The 21,304-nt window shown below is 40.1% G+C and overlaps 1 protein-coding gene across 1 annotated transcript in view; it reads right to left on the reverse strand.

Annotated features, from left to right (window-relative positions):
* fcho1 (FCH and mu domain containing endocytic adaptor 1) overlaps window positions 1-21,304 on the reverse strand; it is a 54,612-nt gene that overhangs the window by 33,046 nt on the left and 262 nt on the right. Inside the window, exon 2 of the mRNA XM_018695909.2 lies at window positions 9,484-9,534. Within this exon, the coding sequence (XP_018551425.1) occupies window positions 9,484-9,510 (27 nt within the window). The 5' untranslated portion in view covers window positions 9,511-9,534. The remainder of the gene's footprint in view (window positions 1-9,483; window positions 9,535-21,304) is intronic.

The following is a 21,304-nucleotide window of genomic DNA, read 5'->3' on the forward strand; positions in this document are numbered from 1 at the left end:
CATTTTAACTGCTTAGCATATCATATTTACTTTAGCAAATGCTCCAATATTTACTCACGACTCCCATACTCCAGCATCATACCTTGACATAAAGTAGTTTCCACTAGAAGATATGCTGCTGTTACTGTGCCAGTTTATGACATTGTCAAATTTTCCAGCTTTGACACCCCTAAAAAACAGACTATTTTCAGAATCTATTCTCTTCCTCTCTTGTCAGTGACAGTTTGTTGCCTTTTGTGGTCCTGTAGCTTTCACATTGGATGTGACAGACTGGTGCCCACAAACACCATCCTGTCATTCTACGGCAAACATTCCCAACTGTGTCGATTTATCTCTTAAGGTGGGAGCAAGTACAGGGTAGTATAGGCTGAGAACTACAATATTCAGTGCTCGCTCAGTCTTTTTGTCACGCACTGTATGGTCCACGGCTGATTTAACACATGACTTACATAATTCAGTTCTTCCCAAAAACAAATGCGACTGACTTGCGTAGATTAGGAACTTGAAGGATCGTGTTGTGTTCAAAACACAATTCTTGAAGTCAGCAGGTTCACCACTGATCATAGCAGTGGCTGTACCTCGCTCTACCTGTCCAAATGCCCTTGAGCTAGGTCACAAATTGCTCCTGGTGTGTGTGTTTGGGAAAACTGCAAGTCACTTAGGACAAAAGCGTCAGCCAAATGAAAGGAATATAATGTCTTGTTACTCTAAAAGGAGCAGCTGCTGCTGTGAAGAGGTGTTGAGTGCAAAGTCAAAACCGTATTTTGTTGCTGTCTACAAAAACTACCAAAACCAAAAGTGAACTGATCCCAAAATCAAGTATTACTTGTGCATCTGAAGTGGGATTGCTCTACTATGTTCCTTACAGATTCAGATTCATTGTTGTCCACAGATTATTAAAGGTGATGTCCTCCTTCGTTACCATGACTGCAGTTTATTTTAAACCAAACTCACAAACACCATCCTGCTGCCATAAATAGTCATCACCATTATTTTTTATCATTCTGCAGCTGCAAACAGCCAAAAACAAATGTACTGTTTACTCCAGTTTTAGTCATCTTCACTGAAAACTACAGTGTCCAGCTGTTTCAGGAAATTGCCAAGCCTTTTTAAAAAATGAAATTACATATTTTTGACATCTCTGTGGTAATAAACAGGCTTGTCTGAGTGCCACAGACAGGGTGGGAGAGTCGGACTGACCCACTGTTGGCTTTGGTGCTTTCCTTCTGGGATTTGTTGACAATAACAAAACTTCTTACTGTTGCAACAATTAGTCGATTGATCAACTGACAGAAAATGAATCAGTATTTTGATAACCAAATAATTATCTTAGTCTTTTTTAAGCAAAACTGCCAGTATTTGTTTATCTCAGATCTGAGGATTTGATGCATTTCTTTGTTATGAATGATACTAAACATAATCATTTCGGGTGTCAGACTGTTAGTGGGATAAAATAAGACACTGAAGATGTTGGGCGGTTGGAAATTTCAACAGGCGTTTTTCACCATTTTCTGACTTTTTATGGCTAAAACAATTCACTGATTACAATAAAATAAGGCACATGAAATAATAAAGAAAAGTTGAAAATCATTAGTTGCAGCCTTACATAAAAACAAACTGCTCAAGGTCAAATCACCTGTTATAATATGGCTGTTTGTATGGTAACACATCTCTGACTGGCAGGTGGAACTACACTCGTGTGTGTTTAAGTGTGCAGGCTCATGATTGAGCAAACAGATGTGAGCTGACACTTGTTGAGATGTTGAGTCATGCCAAGCCATCTGATAGCACATTAAAACCCCACTGACAGTCCTCTTCGAGTGTCTTCAAGTTGCCATAATGTATTCCTTAAGCCTTTAGAGAATGAAAATCCTTCACGTCTGATATATGCAAACCCCCTCTTCTCTCCCCTCGACCGATCTCTTTTTCATCAATTAAGTTGACCGTTTTCGTCACGCACGATGGAGTCCATTACCATGACAATGAACGGGATGATGGGAGAGGAGAGGAGAGGAATGGAGGGGGTGGGTGTGGAGAGGTGTAAAAAAAAATGTATGTGGACAACTTTCTCATGAAGGCTTCCATGAGGTGTGGGGGTTCTGCTCAAATTTGTTAAGGGGGATGGTGAGCAGCAGGGAGAGTGATCATTTTCACCAGTCGACATCATGGTGGTCAGGACCATTTAACTTTATGGACTTCAAGAACACGTTTGCTAAGCCTGACACTATTCAGTCTCAATTCTCAAAGCGAGACAAATGCCAACACATGAAACAATTTCCCAGCGTTCCCAATCCAAAGCACTTCAAAATGCAAATCCAGGACATAGTGAGGCTCTTCAGGAAAAAACATATTAGCAGGGGTCAACATTAAGGTTCAGCCAAAGGTCAGTTCTTTCAGCACCGTGAAGACAGAGCAGGTTTGCTGTGCAGTGCAGACTCATGTTTTGAACTCTTTTCTTTCACTTGTTTGAATGAAAGTATTTAAATTTGTTTGGAGAAGAATTAGCTCGACTAACAGATGTTTGGTTGATGCTTCAATGATTCTCTTATCTTATTATTTGGCAGCACAAAGCCACTGGGTCTTCTTTGCAATAAAATGCTGTATTAGAAGAACACAGGCTTATGATCAGTGAGTCTCTTTGTTTAAAAAATAAAAAGGAACTGTGTTGGAATGAATGAGAAGCACATTGTTTGATTTAACACGGAACAAAAACATTTTCATGGGATTTATATTAATATTGTTTTATTTACAGTCAATTTCTAAAACTTGACAAGAGCTTAGACATAGCTCAATGAAGCAAAGAGTTTGATTTTGGTGACATAAATAATTTGGATTTAAAGCCAGATTATGCCGCCATTTGTCGATCTCTAACATTAACTTGTCTTTGCTGCTAAGTCTCATAGGTTCAGAAGTGCTGTTATAAAATGGAGGAATAATGTGTCTTGGGTGAGGTGAGGTTATTCTAGTGAGTTATGTGATTTTACACCCTCGTCTGTAATAACACAAAGGCTCCCAAAGGTTTACTGTAGGAACCTGTAAAACAGAGCAAGGTTTAGCAAGCTCTCCTCAGATTTACGCTGCCACTGTATCTTTGGCAGACAGTATATAAGATAACTAAAAAAGCAGAAACACTCATAGAGACATCTCCCCCATACTGAGCCATCCAGCTGACAGTTTTCCACCTTAATCACCATTTCACTAGTGTGTGTGTGTCTGTGTTTTACCATATGTATCTCTAGAGTTTGGTCTATCTAACCGCTCTCACTTGATTCTAATTAGACGCATCCTCAGACTTCCCCTCAGGCTTGTATGAAACTAATTACAGACGGCGGGGAAACCTGTGCTGAGCTTAACTCTGTGCGGCTGGTTCTACTTCACTACAACAAATAAAAGATCTTCTTCTGCATGTTCGCCTTAAATGTCTGAGCTGTGCTGTCGATCACAGAGGGAAAGGAGGAACCCCAAACTTTTCCAACATTTGCCTCCAGAGAAGCTGAATAACAGATGATTATCAGCTGTTTATTTCACTGATACATGAGCATGAACCCCTGCTAAACCTGACCTGATGAGTACATGAGCTCCTGTTTTCCTCTTTGTCTCTGATTATGACTGTTGAAAAATACAATGGGTGTTTTAGAAACACCAGATTTCTCCCAAAAATACCCGCCAAAAATCTGATTTTCAATGAATCACAAAAAGCACAAAAAGTCAAATATTAAAAAAAGAAAAGAAAAGAAAAAGGCAGCTACCAAAAAAAGTGGTGTTGAATGGTTCAAAAAGAACAGACTGGAACGGCAAACTTTACTTTAAGGATTCTGTGTTAGGACTGGATGTACTTTCAAACTGAGCGAACACACTCACTCTTCAGGGTAGTGCGGGCAAATAAGAGACAAGCACAAACATATCAAAATCCTGTTAGTAAACAGGTTGCATGACTCCTCTCTGATATCCTAGGGGGAATAGATGTAGATTATTCAAGGAAACCTGTGCAACCTGTTTATCAGATTGAAGGACAGTGTGTGCACCAGCACATCAGCAGACTGCAGCACTGAGCTGGGTGACACTCTTCTATTTAACTGACTGGTCTTTATTGGATCAGAAACTGAAATCATTCATCATAGTGACCACGGTGTACGAGACGTTTTGTCACTGCAGTACACAGATGATGCAAACCTGACTATCATCTCACCATTATAATAAGTAGTTTGCTGTATTTACAACATTGTTTCCGAGTCGTTTCTTCCAGACTTCTGTTTTTTTCTTTTTCTGCTAGAATTTCAACATATACATGAACAGGAAAGTGTGGTGTTGCTCAGCTTGGCTCTGACTTCCTAAAACACTTGTTTTGTTCTCTGGCAGCGTCTCGAGCTGTGCCTTTAGTTCTGGCCATCAGTCAAATCTGCCTTTACAGTCTGTCTGAGAGGATCAGATGTCTGAGGACATTCCTGCAGTGTGATACGGCCAAATTCAGTCAAATTAAACTAAGATACTGAGGAGAACACAGCAGAACTGACCCAGACAAAAGAGAAAAGACGAGGCAGCTAAAGCAGGCTTCACTGGACAAGGAGTTAATATCTGCATGGCTTTTATATTTGCATGTACAACTTGCTTGACGTTCAAAATTCCATATCAAGGCCCTGCATGTTACAGCTACAACAGCAAGGCCACAAGGGAGGGACTGTTGCTATTAACAACTACCAGACTGTCACATACATGCAAATGCAGCAACAATCTTTAACCAGTGTTAAGAATGAAGGTCATATTCATACTGCAGTTATCATACTCCATTCTGGACAGTTGCTCATATTTAATTTGTTTGACCGACTGTTGTAGAAGTTCACATCTAACTGCACATCAGACATTTGAATTTCTGTGTGAGATATTATATATATATATATTGGGTTTCTTTTAACTCCTGTAGAGATAAAAATAACGTCTATAATCTAAAATTCAACGAAAGTTTTTGTCCTGCACTACACTTCACTCTACTAGCAAACAAAGGAAGATACCGTCAGCGGTGTATAAAATAAATTCTGACAGAGATGTTGAACCTTGTAGTTTTTAAATAGATTCTAATATAAATTTCTGCAACTCCTGTTAGTTTTGATCATATTTCATTAACAGTTCTTTATTTGACTTGAATTTTTGGCTCTATTCAGGCATCTCCCTAGATACCTGATAGGTTACCTATTTAAATTTTTATTCTAATGTTTTTACCTGGGTGAACAAGTTTCCACTGGGGCCAAAACTATCACAGTTGTCACAGGAAAATGACATCAAATTTACCTTCTGTCACAGAAATTTCAACAAGCTGCAAACAGATCATTAAAATACAGATCCCACCCATGTGATCCAGCTCTGCACACCACATAATGTAGCTGCTGTTTTGAGGCAGCTGTCAAAAGTTGGGCTCAAACTGTTCCACCCACTGCATCAGAGCCAACTGACCAGCCTGTCAGCGCTGCTGTGAGTTTAGCTGACTCACTGGAAGTTTTTCTGCTGACTTGGCAGGTTGAGCAAAACGAACACTCCCACAGCAGAGAGGTGTCAATAACATCAGGAGCAGGTAGCAGCAGCAACAGCAGCACCAGCAGCCTGTCATCTCCAATGGCTCCAAAGTAATTTGTAGAGTAGGACAGTCATAGAAAATTCACCTCCACAATTCTAAGATGCTTTATTTAGCTTGTTGTGCTTTAGTTTTATAGATTAAATAATCACACGAGAGCATCTGTTTTTGGCTGATTCAGTGAATTAAATGAAGGTAATTTGTCATATGTTGGCAAAGTCTCTGACGGTTGGCACATTTTTATCCATCCCAAGCTGAGAGTATCCTATTACCTTCCTTCATGTCCACACACCAGAACATGAACACAAATTTAGCAACTCTTATATCGATCTATCTTGGCTCTTAATCCAACTTGGCACAGAACTGAACCACAAAAAAAAAAAAAAAGCTACTGAGAAAGAACCGAAGGGATGAAAAGTTTGTAAGTAAGGACCAGGGGAGGAAAATGAGAGATGAGACAGAGGCAAGAGAGGAAACACGGGAAGGAGAAGGAGTTTCACACTGTGTGTTTACAGTTCTTCACCCCGAGAGAAAACCCCATGACTCAAAGTGATGGGATCGTAGCAACGTTGGCATCATTAAACTGAGACGCAGGCAATAGTAAAAACCCACTGGGCGTTGTTTGTGTGTGTTTCTGTGAACACACTCTTGTATCTGCGGGCAAAGAAGGAGCTGTTTCTAAGAAGAGAAAATACAAGATAGTACTGTATACTCTACAGCCCCAAAGCAGAACAGCCTGATGATCTTTACAGTCTTTGAGATAGTTGACTGTTTATCATCTATTCATCACAACAGACAGACAAAACAGAGTCTGTTCTGACAGGTGAGTTAAAGATTCTTCTACAGGATCTCCTTAATGATGAATTTAAAAAGTAATTTCTACAGCTAAAAACCCACCAGTATGAGCCTACTGTCTGCAGTGAAACAGTCCAGGTATGAACTCACTGTCTCAGTCGACAAGAAGCAGTTTATCCTGTGATTTAACGCAATGCAATCCTCAAAAAAAAAAAAAAAAAAAAATCAAACTACACTTCTCTGGACCAGTGACTTAATTGATCATGATGACCACTGCAGTGTCCAAAATCCATACTACACACATAATCCTAAGCAGGTAGTGTGTATGTTAGTGTAGAATTGTGAAGGTTGGTGAAACTACAGGAGCTTTGAGCAGGGGGCGACTGATTGATCACATCAACATTCTCTATGCACACACATTTGAGAAGTTGGAAACAGCAAATATTTAGCTTAAAAAATTGCTAAATTAATTATTATTAAAATTGTTGTAGATTCATATTCATTCATATCATAATGGTTGCAGCTTCAATCCTTCCAGAGAAAAAAATTCTATTTCTAAGACTTAATTTACAAAGGATGTACTTAATTATAGTTGAGGGCTTCCCCCTGTGGGCCATGAGCACAGCTCTTATATAGTTAATGGGCGAGGACAGCATGCGATGAGGAGGCTTTGTGAGCGGCTGTGAATGTTCTTGAGCCAAACAAGATGAGCCTCTGTGTATGTGTGTGACCAGTTCCCAAGTGCCCCTGCTGGCTAATTAACTAAAGGGGTGTGTATTTGTATTACACAGCTATTTGTGTCTGAAAGTGGGCTGGGGGGGGAACAGAGCTATGCATACGTAAACACATAGACACAGGCACACAAGTAAAACAAAACGTTAACTTAAATGATGAAGATGGAAGAAAATTCAGATTATTTTCCCCTTGTTTCCAAGGCGAGCGCTGTGACAAAGCCTTACATTTAATCTCCTCTGTAATACAGAAGCACAGCAGCTCTACAGCCTTGTCTTTGTGCCCAGCTGAAATTCTCCTTCCCTTTCCTGCCAGTTTACTCTCATTTTCTTGCTTTCTCCACTTCTTCCTGCAAACCTGCTTGTCTGCTTCTCTGTCCACAGCAAAAAGACCACACTACGACACTATCCATGGAATATAGATGCATGCAAGACTGTACAACTAATGTCACAGCTACAATTATTCAGCCCATTGAGAATGCACATGCTTACCCACAAACCAGAAGTTTTGAGCTCCAGTGTGTTAATAATAACACTTTCTCTTTTATAATCAGTTACATTTTTAGAAGCTGCAACACAAAGCAATGATGAATCACCACTCAGAGGAAAGCAGAATTGATGTTATCTGAGAAATCATTTAATAATCCACATGGGCAGACAGAGAGAAAGACAGAATGATCTTCATCACTGCTCCATCCAGGACAAAGTCTCTCTACAGGATCAGTGATCCTCACAAATCTTATTTCTGTATCTGAATGGCTCATTTTAGTTCGCCTGCTAAAATATTACTGAGGACATTTTCTGAGTCTGATGAGGCAAGGGAGGAGAAGTAGGGCACACCTGAAATAGATGCACCAGGTGTGCGGAAGGAGGGGGGCGGCAGAAAGGAGAGAGTGAGGATAGAGGAGAAAATGAGGGAGAGAGCTCTTGTAGCAGCAGATGAAGTCACTGGGGGATGAGGGTGACGTAGGGAGGGGGTGAAAGAGTTTTCGCTCCTCCAATTTACACATCTGTGGAAAGCTGCTAATGAGGCCATTAATTACTGCGCAAATTAAGCTAACTAATGCCATAATTAACTACTATTGCTATACTGAGTTATCAGTTTATTAGGTACATTTCTTGCGATCTAAATCCTATCTTTGAGGTGCTTGTACCACAAATTAGAGAAGTGCTGATACAACTCAATCCCAATCTTGGACTATACAGTTAGTGGTGGTGACTAATGACTTATGTTGAAATGTGTCTCTAACAGAATATTCTTGTACACAGGAAATCTGAGGACACTGAGGAGAGGGCTGCTTCACATGTTTGCTGCCTAACGGCTGCTACCTCGCTGGTTTGGAACGATCACATGTGATTATGTATTTCCGCCCACGTAGTTGTTGGATGTGGAAGCTGCGTTTAGACTTGTGTTCAGTGTGGTCACAATGTGTCTCAATGTGGCCACTTCTGGAGGTGGTTTGGCCAATCAGATCACAGTGCGTCCTCAATGCATCTTTGGGTGCATTTACACCTGTACAGTCATGTGGTCAAACACTATCCCACAGTGATTCAATCACCTACAATGCATTTTGATGCCAGTATCAATAAGTATCAATTATGGTAAGTTGGTGGTGAAAGCATGGTCTTGTGTGTTTGGATGCAGCACAAAGTGAATTTAGAGGTGGCACAATTGCACACAAAGTCAGTGTAAAGGCACAATTAGATGCAAAAATACATCTGCGCTTTAGAATCTACTTTTCCCCCTGTCGATATTGCCTTATAGTTTTTCACTTGACAATGCTGTATGACTAAAGCCTCTATGAATGTGAATTTGACTGGTTGTTAAAACCAACCATATTCCCCCAAGTTATCAAAAAAGGTCTCATTCTGAAACTAAGGTATTATATTGGCCCTAGTGACAACAACATAATAGGTAATATCAAACAAATATAAAGTCCTGAGCTTCAAAAGTAATAGTTCCTAATAGCATGTTAGAAGCTATCACAACTGCTTCAGAAAATAACCATTTTCATTCAGTAACACTGCAGAAAGTCACATTATCTCTGCCTGCAAGAATAATATGAATGAGATTGCTTTCCATGTAGCAGAGGGCTGAATAAAAGATCAACCTCTATTGTTCGCAAGCAAGCGGAGGAGGGAGAGGGTAAATGCTTCCAGTGCGTACCTGATGAGCAGCAAGGGGCCAGAAACTCAGCTGTCCACTGAGAATATAAATGAAAAGCTCAGTGACTCATAGCTATGATTCAGCTATAACAGGTGAATAACTAATACGTGGCAGGTAAAGCTTCAGACGTAAAAGCCTGATCAATGCACCCATCATAGACATGTTCTTCTGCGTAATCTCTATTATCACATTGACTAATTTACAAGTGTTTTCAAGACACTTACCCAGAAGTTGTTCTGAAAGAAGGCCATCTTCACTCAGAGATTCACAGCAATCTGTAACAGAGGTAGAACTGAATTAGAAAAGAAGCTGACCTTTCTTTTTCATTCTGCTTGACCTCTATTTTCTCCACATCACAGTCTAAGTGCTGCTGAAAAGGAACTGGAGGCTGCCTTTTGGGTTCTCTGTAACAATCTGTAAAATGCTTTTATTTTCAGCCTTTTTTTTCTCTTCTCTCTGACAATAAACCACAGTTATTATCGTCTCTGTAAATTGCACACAAACAAGCTCCAGAAAGTCCTGGCTTTATAAAAACTCCTGAGACACCTTCAGTGTAGGAAGGGAACTCCTGAGGGAGTGCAGAGGGGAGCTTAACAAATGACTTCAAAGGATAAACTCGGAGGACGGAGGGAGCTGAGGAAGGAAGCAGGGGAGGAGGAGTGACAGGAGAGCTGGGGGAGGCGAGCGAGAGAATACAGGGGAGAGGAGATAAATCGATGAAGGGAACGAGGCTGAAGAGACGGAGGTAGCCAGTGAGGAGATGCTCGCTAGCTTGTGAAAAGTGGTAGCTGCAGTCCTCTCTGGTTGACTCACATTCAGTTAGGTGCTGCTTTTGATCAGCTCACTTCTGTGGCTGCATTTTTCTTATCTGCCGACTGAATATCACCATTCATGCAACACAGAACAGGTTTTATGGTAAATGTTAGGGCTCATTTTGCCCCTCCTCATCATTCCCTATTTGTTGTTGCAACTGCAAGTTCTCTCTCTTTCATTTCAGTGTAAAACGTTCAAAAATTCATTAAAATCTTCAACAGAATGTGAAGAAAGCGTTTAAGTTATGTCACACTCTTTTATGTTTTGTATTGCAGAGATATGCACTGAAGTTAGCATGCTAACTAACTAGCCCTGCCCCATCCCGTCTCGTAATACCACTTTGTGTCTCAAGAGGCAACAGTGAGTCACTGTACTGATCTTGGTGAATAGATAAGTAAACGCAATGAAACTGAAGCTTTTGGCAAGTGACCATTATCACAACAGACGAGAGAGGTCAGGGGTAGCTGGTTAGCATGCTAACTTTAACAGAAGAAAAAAAGAAACAGAAACAAAATACAAGTTAACTTGGGTGTTACTCTCCACCGCTGGAGACAGCTCTTTGTAAAGGAATGAAGTTCGATGCTGAACGCAACATTTTCTGTAGACTGACAAGTAACCGCTTGTACATTGGCTATGTAGCAATAGCAAAAACTTACATATACCACCTTTAAACAAAGGGGGGGATAGACAGCTGAACATACACCTTCTGACCTTCTGCTCACACACGTACAAACACACACACACATTAAAGAAACACACATGCATGCAAAAGCATTGGAATTTGGTCGTGCCCTTTCCCAGAAAATCCATAATGCGAGAGTGTTTCCCCAGGGCTGCCCTCACACTGGGTTCCTGTTATCTGTTATTCTGCTGACTGTGTGTGTGTGTGTGTGTGTGTGTGCTGACAACAGCCCTTTCCCTGTATTGGCACAGACTCAGTTCAGGCCTGGTGACCTGGCATCAAGCAGCAGTAACACACAAGAAACAAACACAGCAAGACATACTCTACATGCGCGCGCACACACACACACACACACCTCACACCTCACACCTTGTTAATTAGCTCAGCAGTGGGACTGGAGGCCCCTGCAGACAGCGTTCTGTTTGGCAGAGCTGGACAGAAATATTAAAAAGCAGGGCGAGAGGATAATTCAATATTACCTTTTATTTATTTTCTGTGGAGTCATAATGTGACAGTAGGATCATATTAGGTATCAGGCATGAAATGATTTGCCTGATGTAATGCTTAAGTCCAGTACATCAGTGCATGATGTGTCATCTCTCATTCATGATTTCTCTGTCCTTATTAATACAGTGTTACCACCTACAGAGTCTGGACTGGACTGTAGGTTGACTGATCTCATTATACACTCAGCTGGCAGTGTTGCAGGTTCACAGAGCTAATGTATGCAATCTAATACAATATTGATTGATGCTTCCATGTACAGAACATCGGCAAATAGCAAAAAAATGCTCATTTCAAGTTCCCAGAGCCTACGGTGACATCTTAAAATGTCTAGTTTAGTCTGACCGACAGACTAAAACCAGATATTCAAATTACAATCACAGAGGAGTAAGAAAACCAGACAATATTCACATCTGAGGAGTTGGAGCTTGTGACTTTTTGCCTTTTTTTTTTTTTTTTTTTTTTTGCTTAAATAATGACTATGCAATCGATTATAAATAATAGTTGATGTTTAATTTCATTTTGCCTATTTAATTAATCAATTGTTAGTCTTAAGTTTTTGATATTTTTATTTTGGAGGCTGCTAAATGTATTATGTTCCAGTAAGAAGTGTTTCTAATATTTCATCCACTAGATTTACATATATAAATAAAGGAAGCCCAAACACTAGAATTTGAACAATTTATTTAGTGAAAGATGCATGTGAATAGATCAATATCAATATCAAAAATTTTAGAAAACTGTTTTAAAATTAAAATTCTCTCAATATTTCTCAATTTGATGCAAAAAAAAGTAATTGATAATGTGAATGAACAGGTACAAGCATTCACTGCTCAATTCACTCTGCTATAGTCTAATAAGTTCATAAAACAGTTGCACTTAACTGTTCAGTTTTTAACCTCATGAATAATTTACCACAATAAGAACAAAAACAAAAAATGTATACAATATTTGGTTTTATATCATGATATGGATATTAAATCCATAAATATCTCTACAGAAAATATAAGATAGAACCAAACAAATTAAAAGTGAAAGTGAGGGGGACAGTGATCCAGACCAAAACCACCAGATGGTTTTCAGATAAGCAGAAACGGGGGGAACAGAGGGAGAACAGGGGATAAACAGATACACACCGTGATGGTGAGGGGAGACAGAAGCCACACGTTTCCCCTCTTGCACCATATTGAAACACACTGCAGATCTGAGCTAATTAGCCATTTTGTTTTAATCCTCACGGTTTTGACACAGCACGATCCAGAAACACAAAGACAGAGAGAGGTGCGTGCCGGGGGACCCCATGCGGATACCAGTCACGGTGGGATGTATAGAAGTAGCTGACATCTAGCATTCTCCATCTGGTTCCAACTAGACATTCAGCTGAAATCAGCTCAGAGGCAAACAAAGCCCAGAGAAGAAGTGGGACACACTCTGACCTTGATTCCTCGCTCGCTCAAGATCATTTTTTATTCAGAAATTAAACGTCTGTGCAAATGTTTTGGTCTTGATGTGAATGTGTCCCTGTGTACACATGGTTCAACCACAGCAGCAGAGACCAGAGCTTGGGAAGCTTATGTGATCATTTTGAGATGCATCAGTGCATCAAACTCAATGTCATAACGTCTGTGATAGAGGACAGGACTTAGGGATACAATATACTGAAGGTTCATTTATTATTCTCTGATAAATGAGAAAAATTAATTATTGTTATCATTCCATTAATTGAATTCCAGCCACAAATTACATTTGATAATGTGAAGATTTTTCTTAAAACAGCTGCAGCTCCTCTGTGACTGTGAATGGACATCACAAGCATAATCATAACACAGACAGATCGATGACTTTAAATCAATTGCAGTCCAGCCTGTTATCAATATTAGACAGGAAATTATATAAAAGAGTGGCAGATAAAATGGCTTTTCTTGTGTTAACTACAACTACAAAAAAGTACAGAGAGCAGAAAAATAAACTAGTCATTTCAAAAAGTTAACCTTTACTGCCCTCTTCATACTTGTGCCACTGCCAAAGTAATGTTATTGATTATCATGTATCATATTGGCCACAATTATAAATTATTTTTGCCCCCTGAAATTTCAAACTGGTGCACCATGTAAGCTGTAGATGAAAAGTCAGGGGATCTCCAAAGTCATGAGGACTGATCTTCTGGGGACCATGAATATCTGTACAAAATTTCATGGCAATCCAGTCAAGAGTTGTTGAGAGATTTCAGTCTGGACTTCAGTGGTGTACCGACTGATGTCCTTAGAGTGACATTGCTAGCACGACTAAAAATCAAGAACATAATCCATTTTTTTTGGAAATCTCACTTTCTGTGGTTTATAAACAGCTACCCTGACACCTGCTTACCATCAAACTAAAGCATAATTTAAAATTCCTATTATCAATGTCTTGTAATCCTGTTTACATTCAATCAAGCTTGATCAACTCTTGTTTTTGAGGCTAGATGATTATGTGTGACAAGTCAAAGAGAGAAAGCATTGAGAGACGGAACAGAAGCACAAAAAACCCCCAGGTTTGAGGTAAGGATCATATCATTGGCACACAGACAGAGAGACAAGGCAACCAGCCTTATCAATGAGCACACACTAGTCTCTTCTCCTGCCCTCTGAGTCCTGCTACCCTCAGACACTGCCTGACAACACACAGATGGCTGCCATGAAAAATTAGGACTTATAAAAGCAGATGGGGAGGAATGAAAGAAAGTCTCGTTCACAGACAAAAACTATCCACAACCCATTTAATTCCTGCAGGAAATAAATAGTGCCTCATCCCCGCCCATACTCAGCATTTATGTTTTTACTTTCCTTCCCTCTTTCTTCTGCAGCAGAGAGAGGTCTACTAACAGATGTCTCTCTGAAGGAGGGGAGGGAAGGTCAACACAAACTCACCGCCTCCTCTCCACCTCTACCTGCCTCTCTCCCTCCTCTGGGTGGGAGACGAAGTGAGAGAGGTTGGGCAGGATTACTCCCAGTATGCCCCCTCACACCATCAAGAACGGCCGCCTTCTCTGGCTCAAAGTCCAAATAAAAATGGAATTGGGTTAAATGTAATGACACAGCCGAGTGTGGAATAAAGATGCTTCAGTAACCTCTGAACAGGCACATTTGTCACAAGCTCAAAGAGCAAAGCAGGAGGGAGACAGAAACGACACAAAGGAAAAGAGCAGAAAAAGGACAGGCAGAGGTGAAAAACGGAGAGAGGAGTGAGGCGAGGAGGGTGGGTGGATGTATGATGAGACTCAGAGATTAAACAAACACAGGCATATTGCGAAATCAGACAGGTAAACATAAACAAGCCTCCAAAGAGGTGAAGGACAAGATGAAAGGATGAGACAAACAGTAAAGTGACATAGTGGCTGAAGCATAACTAAGACAGATATATTCAAGGAGGGATCATTACAGCTTTGTGTATTTTATTGGCTAAAAATGGTGATCTACTTCAGCTTACAAGCTGCTGTGTTTATAAAGAAACAAGGCTAAGAGTGTACAGCCATGCTAGCAGCTCTGTGAGGCTGTAAGTCAGCACACTGGAGATTTAAGCGAAATGCTAACATGCTCACAATGCGATGTTAGACCGGTATAATGTTTACAGCGTTTACCATCTTAGTTTTGCAATGTTAGCATGCTAGCATTTGCTACTTATTGTCCCTGGAACCACATCACTAAAGTGACTAAAAATATATTTTCTCTGGTTTATATCATCATCAGCTGAGTATCTGCACAATTGGTCATACAGAAGAAATGATCTGAAAATGTCTCCTTGGAAAATTATGATGATCAACAGATTAATCAGTAGTGAAAATACTAGTTACAGTAGTTGCAACCACAGAGTCCACTGTACTTTTCTTAACGGTCTTCAATGTCATTACTATATTTATCACAACAGCAACGCAGTCAGATTTCTGTTTCGCCAGCACAGGTGTGAGACACTGAGAGAGGTAGGACAAGGACAAACAGGCTGAATTTATGGAGCAGCTGGAGCCTCACAGAGAAGTCTACTGCACTGCAGATCGACTCGTCTGTCCTTCAGTATTAGTTTTAAACCTGATTTGGCGAAGCATGGAGAAGAGATCATTTTGTGTCAGGCCTAATTTCCCCTTCACCGCCACCGACAGTCTTCTGCACCCCTCTGCCACATCCACCAGCGTGGGATGACTCACTGCTGTGGCTGGTAATTTAGAGGAAGACTTCACTGTGGACGTTCAAGGATTTCTTTCATGAATATAAAACCTGCGTAGGTTGATATGATCAGTCATGCACCAATATATGCTTTTAGTTAATCTAGATGTTGTTCAATTTAGATTCTCTTTCCATTAATCAGAACATATTTTTGCAAGACATATGCAGCACAACAAAGAGCTCCTGTCTGCTCGCATTCAGCAATTCTAATGATCCTTTTATTTTTCTGTCTCTATCCACAGCTGAATTAATCTGTATGCATCATCACCATCAGTGAAACTCATCTAATTGATTTAGAATTAATGAGTAGACTTAACACTAATCCATGGTGACGAGAATCAGAAGATCAAAAAGTAAAATTACTAATGATTTGGAGTTTTCAACTACGTCTCATGGCTTCATTCAGTGGACGGAGCTTGCTCAGGAATCATCATGTGACCTAAATGTGAACTTTTAGTCACATGATAACAGGTGGTCATTCATGGAGGAACATCATAACCCCTGTATGAAAACTGATCAATAACAATTTTAGGGCTGTAGCTAATGATTTGTTTCGCATTTGCAGATCATTTTCTTGATCAATTGATTACTTTGTAGTCTATAAATTGTCAGAAAATAGTAAAATATTGTTCATTAGGACCAAAAAGGGCTTTCATTTATTTTGTGATCATGAGTCCAAAGATATTCAGTGAAGATCAGAATTAACCAAATGACTCCACTGTGACTTTATTAGGAGCACACTGTCTGTTGGTCCAGTTTTTCCTCGTGTTAAAATCTGTTGCTTTACTCTGTTTTAAGTCATTACAAACTGACTAGCTTTGGTTTTTGGACTGTTAGCTGAGCAAATCAAGAAATCTCAACATGTCCAGTTGGGCTCTGAGAAATTGTGATGAACATTTTTCATTATTTTCTGACATCTTCTTAACAAAAAGATAAATAGATTGATGGAAAAACAGATATACCAGCCAATAAACTGATGTCTGAAGCACAGATGAGATAAAGATCAGACCCCTGAATCTTACTAGATATACTGTATCCCGGTGGTGATTCATTGTCTATTATCAGAGAAAGATGATTGCTACAATCATGAACAACAAATCTAGCACCCCCAAATTGCCAGCTCAGCCCAAAAGCCACAAATGCATCAACAAAAAAGCACACTAAAACCAGAGCCTACACTTTAATGATGACACACTGAAACCAACAATCACATCACCGCCAACTCGATGACAGAATTACACCCTGCATTTCATGACTAAAGCAACACTGCACAGAGACGTTCTCTTAAGGCGATAAACAGGCTGCTCGGTGTACTCGAGCCTTCAGTGACTGAGACACAGAGAGAGAGAGAAACAGTGAGACAGCAAACACAATAGACAGGAGGCTGTGAGAGAGAGAGAGAGAAAGGGAGAGGGAGAAAGCAGAGAGTGATAAACACAACCCAGGCTGTCAGCTCCCCATTGTCCTGGCCTGAATGTGCTTTTGTCCCAGCAGTACACAGCCTCAGTCCAGTTCAGTCTATGACAACGTGCCAGGAGGGCATCACTTCCAAGCCCTGGCATGACCAGCTGTGTGAGAGCGGAGAGCACTCGGCATGACAGCAAACACTCAACAATACATGTCAAGATCCACACACAGGCTCGAGATGAGCATGTCTGTAGTACTGCAGCTGTGATTCAAGACAGTACTGAGTCTCTGCTCATTGCAGCAGACTGTGTGTGAGGAGAGGCTGAGGACCAGTTATGTTCCAGTTGTTATTCTTTCTTTATATAATTTTTTTTTTTTTTTGCAGCCACATATTTGACAAACAATCGACAGTATATCTGATATTGTTTAAATGATTGGGAAAACAATAAGGTAGCACTGCAAACACACTTAAAAAGAAGTGAGAACATCAGTTGATTGTCAGCAAATTAATTGGCTACTATTTTGATCATTTAATTGTTTTCATCTTTTTTTTTTTAACAAAAATGCCAAATATTTGCTGGTTCCAGCCTCTCAAATGCAAAGAGACACAACACACAAAATGAAGAAGCAGGAATGAGAACATAGATGGCATTCTTTGCCTGAAAAGCACCTGAAACAACTCATCAACAAAGTTGTTGTGGATTAATCAGCTAGTTAACTCTATTTTCCCTGTTGACTACTCTGTTTTACTCTGAACACAGATAATTCGTTTAGTCTATAGAATGTGTGATTACAATTTCCCAAAGCTAAAGCAACATCTTTGAAATGCTTGTTTCATGATCGAGAGTCCAAAACCCAGAAATAATGGATTTAAAATATAGAGAACTGGAGAAAAGCAGCAAAAAAAGATCAGCCAGCACTTGAAAAACAAGTGATTGAGGTTGCAACTAAGGACTGTTCCTTATTGTTTAATCTGGCAGTTGTTTTCGTGATTAACTAGTTAATCATTTAGTCCAAAAATACCGATCACAATAGTCTATTGATTAACTGAATGTATTTGAAATGTTTGTTTTGTCTGAATAAGAGTCCAAAAACCAAAAGACATTGAATTTGCAAAGATATAAAACAGAAAAGTAGCAAATCCTCACAAATATGAATTTGTGATACTTTCCCCTCAATAAATTATTTATCGCTTTCTAAATTTTGCTGTTGAATTTCCTGCTTATTGATCACAGGAATAAATGTTTCAGCTCTAGTTATCCGATATCTGTTATAGTATATGAATAATGAATAGGAAAAAGATAAAACAGCATTTTAAATGCACTTTAAAACAAGTAATTAAGAACATCATTAAAGAGTCCCACTGTAACTGAATATACAGTTTAAACGTGTCATTAAATTAGAGGTTTCCCTCCTCATGGCTGTGGCTGATTCTTTCTTAATTCTGAGGTCATTAAAATAATCTCAGAATGAAACAGTCCTCTCCATGCTGCAATTAAACAAATCAACAAAATCATTTTGTCGTCATTCACCTCTCCTCATCACTCTCTCGAGCACAACACAGCATAAAGTGAATCAGTAACCCAGAAATAGATCCAGGACCAGAGCCAGGGTGGGTGGGTTGGTGGATGGATGGTGGGGGTTTCGGCCTGTTACTCCATCCTGCCCCCAGGATCCTCCCATCTGCCATGAGGGGACCTTGGCTGGGTTCATCCACAACCTCAGGCACAGGTCATGGTTTTACATGGTTTTACTTACTCTTTGAGACTTTCCCGCTGAATGTCACCTGTTGTTACTTCACTGCTGTTAGTGTATAATGTCAAGAAATTAAATGCACTGTAACTCAAGACGCCAAAACTGAAAGCACTCAGGGTTTTGTTGTGTTTTCGTTACGTAACAGGTTAGCTTTGCTGCTTCCTGCCTGAGATTTCCTGCCTCTGGGTCCTGCCCTGCTTGGCAAAGATGAGGAAAGGCCCCTGCAGCACTCCAACCTACATATGACGGGCTTCACATGTATAATTAATATTTGTCATGGGCACCATATAATGTGTTGCAGGCGAGCCAATAGGGAAAGAGGGAGGCAGGATAACAATAAGTAATAGTAAGAAGATCCTTATGGGTCAGAGAGAGAGAAAGAGGAGTCATCAGGGAAGTTGAAGAGTCCAGCTGATTAACTATGCATGGCTGCATGAGTGTGCACATGAACATTGTTGCCTGTTTGAATATTTAAGCCAAACCACCGTGCAGCAGGTTGTTGTCAGATAAAGCGCCAGCTCAGCACAGACATCCAGTCCATTCAAATCTAAATGCAAAGCAGGCAGCTCTTCTTATTCACCTCCTTTCTTTTCTCCTCACCTTCCCCTCCGTCTTCCTGCCAGCCTCCATCACTGATGTGTGGAGGAGACGCAAAAAAAAAAAAAAAATCAGGCTTTGCAGAGGTGTTTATGGTTTAGTAATCTGCTGTGCTGCTGCAAGGCCATGAGGATACAGTCATTCAGCAAAAGCTTGAGGTTGTCACCAGAGGTTTGAGCGCTTTTTCATTGTGTGTATTATCTTCTCGGGTGGCCGGCCTTCTCACTTTCTGTGGCTGCATAAGTAACGACCTGCTGCACATTTCACCTGGAGGGACTCCAACTTGTCCTTTCTTATTAAGCCACAGACAACATCTGTATTGATTTAATTGTGCCAGCCCCCTCATTATGCAAAATATAACAGAATTTCATCTCCTCACCAAGATGAAAACACAACTGCAGCATAAGCAGGCTGCCGTGTTGCAGTCTGAAGATGCAACCACTGTGGCTCAGGCTATAGCGGTTTGAAAATTAAGTCAAATGTCAGAGTGAAAAGCTAAACATCTAACAGGCAATCAAAGGGGAATTCCAGTCTAATTGCCTTGGTGCAACCAGAGACAGGCTGACTTGCACCTCCTCAAACTGATGCAATGAAGCGGAGTGCCTACCTGAAAACTCAGCTAAACGATCGGCTCACTTTCGGTTTCAAAGCATTTTACCTAAATAACTATTCAAAGATGATTTTTAACACATTTGATTACATACAGGAGAGGGCATCAGAGGGGAGTGACAAAGAACAAAGATCTGCAGCCGCATTCAAATCAGTCATGTTGTGGTAACAAACACAAAGGCCACTGTGAAACCCCAAAGTCAATTTCTTGCCATAAAAGTTTGAGGCATATTCACTTTCATAATCTCTATTTCTGAACCAATCATCATTCAAAATCTAACCACGTTTCCGAACATTGCTGATATCTCATAAGACTGACAGTTCAGGTTTGTCAGTCAGTGTGCAGACATGTCTGAGAACCACGACCAGACCCAGTCCTTCATCTGAATTTAATGATAACTGTGTCATATTACAGGCACCTTTGTTAAAAAAACTACAGCAAGATACTACATTTCAGTTTAAGACTATCAAACTGAGCTGTCGTATTAAGCTCTCTTTAATCTGATTCTTCTTGAGAACAAGTTGGTTTACAAGAGCTGGGTCAGGGAGTCTCCATGTTAGGTAACACTTTCCAACTGAGGCAAACAAATACCTCATACCTCTAAGAATTCACATAGGATCTTTAAGACAGGCCAGTTAATATTTGCAGGCACGAACATCCCTCTCCCCATCTAACCTCGAAACTCCAGAATGGGTCTGTGATCTGTTAAGTTCAGCAGCAAAACCAATTTTCTGGTCTCGTTTTCAGATTTCCCATGTAACACCTGAGGAAGCTAGAGTCACATGTAAACCTAACCATTACATTTGCATGACTGATACAATCAGCTGATTTCAGATTATCACAGATCAGAATGAGTGTGCCAATAAACCATAAAGCACTGTAGTAGAAATGTGCTTTCTCAGATACACTCAGTTGGTAGTATATGTAGACTTAGACTTAGACAGACTTTATTGATCCCTTTGTGATGACTCCCTTAGAAAGACTAATGTTGAGGGTCTACTATATACTCTATACAATACCATATATTTAAACTTCTTAATACTCTTAATATCAGCCTCAAAAATCCTGCATCGACAGGGCTCAAGTCACAGGTTTGCATAATTGTATAAACTTTTCTGGTTTGGATTTGTCACAACAAAAGACAACCTGTTCTTAGGATGCAAGGAGATCATTTGATCAGTGAAATCCAGTGATATCAATTTAAACTCACAAGCCCTCTGACTGCCTACATGCCTCCAAAACAGCACCAGATAGCAGACTGTCATATAAACAGTCACATAGTCCAATAAAACCGTGACCCACCGTGGCAGATGATGCTAATTTTGTATCGCTCTGTAGAAACATTAAGATGTTTTGGGGATATTTTTTTTTCACTGAACCAAACCTATTAAAGTTTATAATATGGATTTTCACATTGTATTTTACGTTCATACATTTACTCGTTTCTCACAAGTTTCTCTTTCAACGTTGGCTTCATT

The sequence above is a fragment of the Lates calcarifer genome, linkage group LG17, assembly GCF_001640805.2.
Source record: "Lates calcarifer isolate ASB-BC8 linkage group LG17, TLL_Latcal_v3, whole genome shotgun sequence".
Taxonomy (NCBI): Eukaryota; Metazoa; Chordata; class Actinopteri; family Centropomidae; genus Lates; species Lates calcarifer.